The sequence below is a fragment of the Cyprinodon variegatus genome, unplaced genomic scaffold, assembly GCF_000732505.1.
Source record: "Cyprinodon variegatus isolate N-32 unplaced genomic scaffold, C_variegatus-1.0 Scaffold54, whole genome shotgun sequence".
Taxonomy (NCBI): Eukaryota; Metazoa; Chordata; class Actinopteri; order Cyprinodontiformes; family Cyprinodontidae; genus Cyprinodon; species Cyprinodon variegatus.
Genome location: NW_015150507.1, coordinates 1400753 through 1411372, shown reverse-complemented (window position 1 = coordinate 1411372; position 10620 = coordinate 1400753). Strand labels below are relative to the sequence as shown.

Genomic DNA, 10620 nt, shown 5'->3' with positions numbered 1-10620 from the left:
CAGTACCGCCACCTTCTGCTCTTGAGTGTAAACGCTTCGCCTATGAGAAAAAGGAGCAGCGCATGAACCGAACGAAACACACACGAACCGAACCGAGACAGTCGAACCGAACGGTTCTGACGGTTTTCATAAATCGTCCCATCCCTAATATATATATATATATATATATATATATATATATACATATATATATATATATTTAAAAAAACAATGCTCAGAGAAACAAAAAATATATTCACGCTCTAGAAATGCAGCAGAGATCCACAGTGCAAGTGTGTATCTTACAGTAGGGCAGCCATAAGCTGTGGCATAGCTTGTTGAAAATCTACAGCAACATATCTCCCTTAACACACCATGAAACATGTTAGTTACAGCATCATGTTGTGAAGATGTTTTACGCAAAATGGATGGAGTACCAGAGTAAATCCATAGATTAGTGGAGCTTAAAACAGGGTAATTCTAGGAGAAAACTTTTTATTGTCTGCAAATGAAATATGACAAGGAGGAAGGTTTACTTTCCAGAAGGACCTTCGCCCGAAATATCCAGCCAGAGCTGCAGTGGAATAGATTGAAATATTTTCTATGTATTAGAGTGGAATAATAACACCTCAGACATATACAATTTAGTTTCTGGTGCAATAAAACACAAATCTCTTTATAGATGCTATTTTTTCAATTCAACTAAGCTTCAGCTTTTTGCCCAGGCAAATTGGCAAAAAAATGTTCTAAGCTGTTATAGACATAAACCCAAAACATTGTAGCTGCAATTACAGCAGTAAATTGTTCTGCACAGTATTGACTGAATAAATACTGCTGAAGGCGCATCATTTTTTTGTATTTGTGAAGCATTTTTGTAACAGCAGCCATCCTTTTCTGTTTTATTTAAAAATAATACACTACTTTATGTTGGTCTTTTCCATAAATCAAAATAAAGTATAACATATTGTGAACGGGTTGAAAGAGCAGGAATACTTTTACTAGGGGGGCCATGCTTGGAATGCAAATAAAAATCATGTGAGGTTCATTCTTATCTTCAAACATAATTATTGTGTTTTTTCCTCCCCTCTCCTTTTCATGCTGCAGCTGCAGTCAATCCTCCGTGTGAATGTGAGCCAGGTGCAGGTAGATGAGTGTGTGCGCACTGACTGTAAGACATCCGGCGGCTGCTACACACAGTTAAGCGTCAGTGACTCACCCGCCTTGATAGACTCTGGTGCTTTATCCCTGGCTTCAGTGAAAGTGACATCTTCAGCTGTGTGTGGCTGTGCTGCTAGAGAAATGACCCACCGGACGTGCTCCTCTTACCCAACTTACCCCTGCCTCAATGGAGGGACATGCTTCGACACACAAAATGGGTACAGGTGAGAGGCATAGCAGTTGTTAACTTTCAGGTGTAATTGACTCCTCAAAGAGGGCAAACATAAACTTAATTCACAGTCATTAGAAATAGTGTCAATAAAAATGGAATTCTCCTGAGCTACTCCAGCGTTGTAAGCTAAAATTTCTCTCCGTATATAGGGACCTCCGCTGTTATTAATCCTCCCAAGTAAGGAAGTATAACCAGCTTTAAAGTAAATGCATTTATATTAGAGCAGCACTGCTTCATGCTGAATGTTTACTTTAAAAAAAACAAAAAAACAATTCAGAGTAGAAAAAATAGCAAAACTTTAGAAAGTCAATTTCTACATGAAATTAGATATACCAAAAAACATCTGCTGCATATTCATTTTGGTTTGCTTGTAGGAAATGCTTAGTCTTTTACTATAACATTTAACAATTGTATGAATGAAATATTCACTGGTTATAATGATAAGTGTAATAATATGTGCTCTTGTCAGAAAGTCCAATGCAAAATTAAATTAAAGTAGATATTGCACTATTCAAAAGTTGTGCATCTCAGAGATTCAAACAGATATATTTCTAGAGACCACTAGGTTTTAAATATTGCTCTTATTTGGACATAAAATGCACAAAGAGGGCCTATTAAAGCTGAATTTGTTTGCACTACACAACAACGACTTTAGTAGTATACTGCTAGCACTGCTACTAGCTGCTCAGTGATAGGTGGACAGTAGGGTAATAGTCAGCTCAATGTTTGCAAATATTTCAAATTACTGGTTATTTTAGTTGTTTCTAACCCTATTCTATTTCCTGGACTTTCAGTTATGTATGGAATTGTCTGCTGATACTCAGCAAGACAGCCAAAACAAAATGACAGCTCCACCTAAAAACCTGTTAAATTGGATGACAGGTACTGTATATGCAGCATAACACACTAAATAATACGGTGCTACTGCTAGAAAAGGTTCTACTACTACTGTAGTGAATTTCCCTCAGCCTGTAATAATACTCTTTGAATGATTTTTCACATTTTAGATAAAACAAGATTATAATGATAATTTTGATGAATTTGCTCTCAGTAATCCTGGAACTAAATATTTATCTGATTATATGCCTTGATTTTAGCGTGCTTGGGAGGATCTTTGACCATTCTGATTAGCATTGCCTCTTTAACTTGCCCAGAGCCCTCTTTATCTCCAATGGAGGATCAGCGAATCCCAGACAGATATTCTAAATCCTACTTTAACTAACGGACCGAATGACAATCCATGTTTTGTTTTCTCACATAGATCCTAATATTTTTATTTGAAATAATTGTATTACTCAAGGAGATCAGTCTTTCATTTGCATTAACACTTTTTTCCAGGACACTTGAAGGAAATTAAAGGCACACAGTATCACAGATCCTTAATCAAAATAAATAATTTGTGTGTTTTTTATATATTGATCATTTCATTACACCTGACTCCTTTTAATTAATAACTGATCAACAAGCTCAGTTTTAAACTCATCTGATCAAAGTCTCTGTAGTCTATAGCAAAACTTGACAGGTTTGTCAAAGCGATACTTGGAATAGCTTTTTTTACCAGCATGTCTTCCAAAACACCAGTCAGTGTGTTGATAGTGCCACTTGATGGCTTTATGATACCACTTTTTGGTTGCAGTTTTTTTAATTTTCATATTTTTATAAGAGGTAAAATAAATATGTTTTTTTGTTAAGTTAATACTTTTATCCCTTGGGGAACCAGGAGATCATTAGTCTACTGTTTATACCCATTAAATCCATGCAGAGCTGTAGTCAGCCTTGTGGCTATATGTCGTGATCATTGAACAGCCTGGGAGGCGCACCCTTCACAAGACAACACGGAGGCACACAGCGCAAAAGAGCAAAATCACGACTAGATCTAAAGGCAACAGTTACAACATATGTGTTTGAACTGTAAGAGAAGGCTGCAAATAGGCCCCAATAGATCCAATGCGGCCATTGGAGAATGAACTTCATTTGTAGATAAAAACGAAAACTTCTTTAGAAAGGCCCCAACTGAAATTCAAAAATTAGGACTACTTTCCAGCAAGGCAGCAGCACAAAAAACATACCAATTGAATACCAATTCAAAGTTCCTTAAAAACTTTGAAAAGTCAAACAAGAATTTATCGTTCATTTTAGATTGTTGTTTTAGAATTGTCAGGAGTACAGATGGTGGTTTAAATGATTTTAAAGCATTTTATCTTAACTTTTTTCCACACTAAAAATGTATCCAAAAAAAAAAAAATGAGTTTTAGAAACTGATAAGGAAAATTTTATTCAAAGACTTTTGTTTTGATGGACGGTGTTAGATGTCTTTTTAAATTTATTTTATAGTATGCAATAAACACATGTAATCACAGACTCTTTATCGGGAACAATTTAGCAGTTTTAGGTTGGCCCCTGTTTGACTTCAAAATCCATCATTTTGATCCAGTCTGCCGGAGATTCACAGACATCTAACACCAACAAGTTGTTTCCTTCCCCAGGCCAATCCTTACTGGAAGATTTATCTTTTGAACCATTCTCTTAGAAAAGCAGAGAGATGTTTGTGTTAAATTTCCAGCAGATCCCCAGTTTCCAAAGTACCAATACCAGCCTGTCTAACACCAACAACATGCCACATTTTAGGTCCCTTAAATGTGGCAGAGACTCACTGTAGCAGAGTAGCCACAGTATGGCAGAGTGGCACTGCTGCCTTGCAGCAAGAAGGTTCTGGGTTTGATTCCCGGCCTGGGGTCTTTCTGCATGGAGTTTGCATGTTCTCCCTGAGCATGCGTGGGTTCTCTCCGGGTACTCTGGCTTCCTCCCAGTCCAAAATCATGACTCTTAGGTTAATTGGCTTCTCTAAATTCTCCTTAGGTATGAATGGTTGTTTGTCCTGTTTGCGTTGCCCAGCGATGGACGGGCGACCTGTCCAGGGTGTACCCCACCTTTCGCCCGTAGACAGCTGGAGATAGGCACCAGCACTCCGTGTGACCCTGCTTGGGATAACCGTGACGGAAAATGGATGGATAAATCCACCTCGCTTTCGTATTCTAAGGCTCATTTTGAAGTTCAGCAATATTTTTCACCACATCTGCATGCCTTTAATGTACAGCGTTGCTGCTATATTTTCTATTTGTGTTAACAGTTAAATCCTCAAGCATCGAAGTGACCAGTTAGTGCATTTTCCAGTGCTTTAGATAATCTTGACCATGGAATAATTCTTCCAGTTATAAAAGATCTCCAACTCAGACTTAAAAAAAAACTCAATGGGAGCCTTTGGAAAAAAGAAATGCATGCATTTTATTCCATACTCTTTTCATCACATTCTAATGCTCAGATTAAATAAATATAGGGCAAAGGGATTATTTAAACATATCCGCCACTTTTCTTTGATCACAAAAAAACTCTACATGCCAACTCTGAGAATGTGTAAAAAAGGTCAGAGGTTGAATCTGCATGACAATAGCTTGTTTTTCATTATATTTCAAATTGTCTGCATCTATTAAAAATAAAACATCCTGTTCTCTATGAGACACATCTCCACCACAGAAACACTACATGTGGCCTCAGATGAGTTTCAATCCATCCATAAAGAATCTAATTTTTCCTCCTGTCCTCTGTTGAGGGAGCTTAACAGGAGACCTCAGGGAGGAGCTAATCAGATATTGTCAGTCAGAAGTGAGAATAACAGGCCATGCCCTTCCTGATTTGGGCTGCCATTGCTCTCATGAGTCACATGAAAGAACAGTGAAAGATTGAGGTGCTCTTTCACCGCTTATCAGAAGCATATGTATGCAGAAGGCTACCCATCAGGCTAAGCTGCCTCTTTTGCCTGCATATGGATCAGTATTCCTCCCATGTGTTGCCTTTCTGCACTATAAACAGCAATGTTAGAATCAGCCCGTTACAGCCTCAGTACACACAGCCTTCTTTAGACACTGCATGAAAATAGATGGCTTTGACATTATCAGCAGAGCCAGCTTGTCTCACATGCCTGCAGTAGAGAGGACAGGCTGAGATCAACCAATCCCCTCAATCCTCTCCATCGCTGTGATTGAAAGGGCTGCTTTTCATCACTACATGCATCTCTTTGTTTTGTGGCCTTTTTTGTTTATTAAAATTCATCACGAGACTGTTGCTCCAACAAGTTCAGTAGTCTCATGTTAAATTTCTAGTTTGTCCTGGTGTGGTGATCCATTGCAGTCAAGTAGATAAGCATAAAAAGACCCAAGCGGCTAATGTGTGTAGCAGCCTAAGTGTGAGCAGAGGGCAGTTCATAAGAGTTAGGGAAAAAAGCTTCTGAAAATAAAATCAGTGATGGTTCAACAAATAGTCAAGTGAGAAAAATATATTTAATTACCTCGTAACAAAGGGAACGAGATTTGCTGTGCCTGAACTGTCTTCAGGGAATTCAGCTCAGACAGCTGTTATAGATAAATAACAGAACAGGGTTATGTTGTGTTCAGAACTAATTGATTAAATGTAGAACTGAATATTCAGGGCTTTGTCGCTAATGCAAACAATTGATACATAAAAGTGCTCTGCTCGTTGTCTGTTGACAGGCAGCATGTTCAAACACAGTCAGACATCTCTGCTTGCATGAATCAACAAGACTGTCACGTAGGAAAGAGACAATGCGAAGACTTCTCTGAGCGTCAAACTGAATGACACTGATTGTTTCTTTCCACTTGTTTTGTCCTGATTTTTCCACACATTTTCGTTTCTCTGTGCTACAGGTGCCACTGCCCCCCACAGCTCGAAGGGCCAGACTGTCAGCAGACGAGACTTAGTTTCCTTGGTAACGGCTATGCCTGGTTTCCTCCCATAAGGCCATGCTTTGATAGCCATCTTTCACTCGAGTTTATGACAGAGGAAGAAGACGGACTGCTTCTGTATGCAGGCCCTTTGGCCACTCTTTTACCGGGGGATAATGAAGACTACATCGCCATAGGTAAAAAAAAGAAAACATCATAAAATAAAGTCTTTGTAATCAGATGTAAGCTGTTGGGCTTCTAGGCTCTAAACCGTTGAACTCAATAGTGTGTGTTATTTACTGAAAGATAGCTAATTAGGAGCAAATTTTATTTTTACTTCTAAGACATATGTGTTCTCAATCAACAGAGTTGTCTTGCTTTCAACTTACTATGAGGTCTTAATGACCCAACACTATTAATGTGTGCAATGCTTTTTCATCAGTGAGTTCAGTCAATATCATACCAGCAATTAAACATCAGAAAAGCTTGGATTAATTTGCTGTCAGACTGAACATCTACAGTACTTTCTCACCAGTTATTACTAAGAATGAAAGGTAGCTTGTTTCTAGTGTGTGAATAATAAAAAGTATACTATTGTAGGTATGTTAGAAGTCTTACCTTTGCAGTGGCTTTGGTCAGTTTGAATTATCAGTGTTCAAAAGGGTCAGCTCGCCCCTTCACCAAATTATACCTCGCCTTCCTGCACGTGTATTTATTTTTCATCCCATCTTGTTTCCCTACCTTTGAGTAAACCTCTCTGTAGTCAGGTATTTCTCAGATATTAATATAAATATTTGTTTAAAATGCCTGTGTTATTTTGTGGAATACTTTTTATAAACTTTTTTTATCCCACACTACTTACATTTTTTCATCTGATCCCAGTTAAATTAATTTAGCTCATAAGACTGAGGATAAATAATGACCCATAAAAAAAAGTCAACATCCGGCTGGTAGATATTATTTAGGGTGTCAATCAATTCCCTTACTCACCAGGTTTCCTCACTCACCATATTACTTTTGGTTGTTTTGCAGCTGACTGTTTAAGGTACAAAATGCTGATGTCTACTGTGGAACATTTTGTACTAAACATACCGTCACCAGCCCACACACTCCAACATCCACTCCTAGTCTACTGTAAGAGTGAATTATATCTACTAGCACAAAGTCACAAAAGTAATTTTAGTTAGATCCCAGGGCACAATTAGGTTTTAAGTCAGAGATTGGAAACTGGAAATAAGGTATACAACATATTTTCCAGGTATTAATTCAGTTCAATTCAGTTTATTTATATAGCGCCAATTCACAACACATGTCTTTTCAAGTCACTTCATAGAGACAACTAAACCAGAAGCATCACTGGTGGCATCATTGATATATATATATACATATATATATATATATATATATATATATATATATATATATATATATATATATATGTAGACATGTATGTACATTAACTGAAAAAATAACTGACACACCAGGGTTTGCAAAAAAGGTCCAGAAAGGTTTATTTAATGGTGCAAAATGAAAGTAGAAAAAAGGAAAAAAGATGGGTTGATGTAAAAGGGGGGCACAAATTGACAAACAATTATTTTACCCAGTTTATTCATTCAGTCTATTTATTCATGCTTTTAATTTATATTCACCGACAGCATATTAGGAGTAGATTACAGAGAATGTTTGGAACAGGTACAGATTAACATTACCCTGTATGAAAACTTTGGATCTAAAAAGTGTATTTTTCTTTGTTTTCAGCAGTACCACACAAAATATTGGTTAGCATCAAGGAAATACTTTTTTTCAGCCACAGCTTACATTTTCTGGAATATTAATAAACTAAAGCAGCTATTGCTTGAACTGCTAAAATCGTTTGGACCTACATTTTTTTAGAAAACACAAGTGCTATTAATTGTTATTTAGTGTTATTAATTCAATTCAAACTAACCAGTGATGTCCAACTGAGTTTCAGCATGATTGTTGTGTCTGTTTGTTGTATCTCAAGATTTTTTATTTTTTATTAGTTTAAGGAGGCAGCCGTGCTGTAATGCAAAACAAATTGCTGACTCTTATGTTAATACGTAAACGTCATGTTTTATCTATCTCTACAAAAGCATAGGCTTTGGCAATTTAATTCACTGAAGCCTGAAGCTCTTTTAAATCATTGCCAAGGTGGAATAGCTTCAGCAGAGATCTCAAGGAAATCTGAAATCCATCACATGAGAGTTGTTGCAATTTCAAAACTATTTTGAATTGATCTTGGCACAGTGAGAGAAGTCCTATAGAAGTTGGGAAAATCTGAGGCAGGGGCTAAAATTGGCAGGAGTGGTTCTGAGCATTTGCAGGTTAGACCATGAAATGGTTAGAGAAATTGCAAACCTCAAGAGCTAGTGTAAGGTTTCAATTAGGAAGTTAAGAGTTAAAGTTCTTGAAAGTGCAAGACCGCTGGGTCAGAAAAAGAAACTTCAATGAAAACAAAGATCATTGGGAAAAACATGGGGGGGCAAAAAGTTTCCAGGAAGAACAGGATTAAGTTTTAAGAGTCAAGAAAAGCACTTTTGCTTTGCATTGCTAATAAACTACCTTATCTTAGAGTTATCACATAGATTAGGTTATGCTTTATATTTTTGGTAAAATTATATTGGATAATGACATATTTACCATATTTTACAAAGTTGGCACAACTTCAAAGAAGCATTGCATCGTCAATGACACACTTTGGTCAAAAAAAATATATAGCTCCTTTTATTTCAGATGGGGCTTCTCTTTTTTCTATTGAAACCATTAACACAGAAAATAAACTTGGAACCCGTTGAGACATATTGTTACTGTATGAGGATTTAAGTTTCCCCTAGTAAAAACAGTACATTAGAAAGCTTGCTATACAAACTCTGTCCTTTTTCAAACTGATTCCAGCTGAACTTTTATTTACTTTTATTATAGTGCTGGCAATAATATCAACGGAAAGTTTCATAATAGTGAAATTAAAGCTTTTAGCTTGTTTCTGGAAGAAAATAAGGAAACAGTAAGGCAAGGCAAGCATTCTTATATAGCTGAAGTGCTGTAGATGAGAATAAGAACAAAAGTAAATTGCAATCATAGCAAAAATAAATAGAATAAGTTTATTATATTTAGAAAAGACAAAATTATTTGTAAATAACAAAATAGAAAAGTTGTAGTGAAAACTATTTATATTTTTATAGCACAGTCAAAGGCCAGGAAAGATGTTTTTAATCCCAAATTAAAGAAATATAGGGAATAAGTGTTTTTACAGTTTCATTAGAGTTTATTTTAGCATAGTGAAGTATACAAAAGCAAAGCTGATTGATTCTGTTTCTCAATATGCAGATTATATTTGAGTTAAAAGACTTATGAAGTTTGAGTGGTTGATAAAATGACAACAATTTAACCATTCAGCTAATTTAATCTAAAAGTATTTTAGATTCTATTTTCTTAGAAATGCTGAGCCAGTGTTACTACTGGGGAGAACTAGGATGAAATGTTCTCCTGTCTTAGTTTTGGTAACGAGACAGGCAGCAGCATTCTGAATCCACTGCAGCTGTCTGGTGGAGTTTGTTAGGCAGACCGGCAAAGGCACACAACTGCAGTAATCAAGTCTGCTAAAGACAAACCTATGAATTGGGATCGGGCAGCTACCAGAAGCATAGACCTTGGTGACCTGATCTGATACGTAAACTTCATTTGGGCACATCTAATGTTAATGTGCTGAGGCGAAAGGAGCCTGAGTGTGTGACGGAGGTGGAGTGATACCAGCTAGAAATAGTTGGACTTGCTTTCACGCATATCCTGGGATCTGGAACTCCTTGAGAGAGAGTGCACTGTCTTCTACTCTGGAGTTGCACATAAAGAGAGGCAGAAGGCTGAGATGGGTCTGCTTGTGTCCTCCAAGCTCAGCCATCTTGTGTTCGAGTTTCGGAATGAGAGGTTTGCATTCCTTCACATTCAGATGGGTGGGGCAGTATGGAGAACCATGTCTTCTTTGTGTCTAAGTTGAAATGCTGGAAAGCACCCCTCCTAGTTTTTATCGTTCTGTTGGGGAGCTTTAACCCCCATGTGGTAAACGATAGTAACACCCAGAGAGATGAGGAATGGACTCTGAGCCCTGAACTTTTAAATTGTTCATAAACAACACATTGCTCAGTCAAAAGAATATCAGTACACTTGACACAAAAGCAGACCAATGACAGAGAATTTGGCACCACTTTTTGCAGATGACAATGTTCTGCTCGGGCAATTTGCAGCCAAGTGCAAAGTGGTCAGGAAGAAGATCAGCTCCTCCAAGTCCAAGGTTATGGTTCTCTACTGGAGTAAGGTGGCTTGGTCTGTTCCGGTTGGAGGAGGGTTTCTGCCTCAAGTTCAAATAACTTGGGGTCCTGTTCATGAGTGAAGGGAGAACAGAGCAGGAGATCGATGGACTGATAAGTGCAGCTGAAGGAGATGTCTGGAGAGAGGAAAGTCTGCAAGTATCTGCTAATGCTGCGCCCTCTTTGA

General features: G+C 37.4%; 1 protein-coding gene across 1 annotated transcript in view; it reads left to right on the top strand.

Moving 5' to 3' along the window:
* Positions 1 to 10620, top strand: part of LOC107082447 (neural-cadherin-like) — a 169694-nt gene that overhangs the window by 122182 nt on the left and 36892 nt on the right. The window contains exons 22-23 of the mRNA XM_015371134.1: positions 1084 to 1361; positions 6091 to 6305. Of these exons, the coding sequence (XP_015226620.1) occupies positions 1084 to 1361; positions 6091 to 6305 (493 nt within the window). The remainder of the gene's footprint in view (positions 1 to 1083; positions 1362 to 6090; positions 6306 to 10620) is intronic.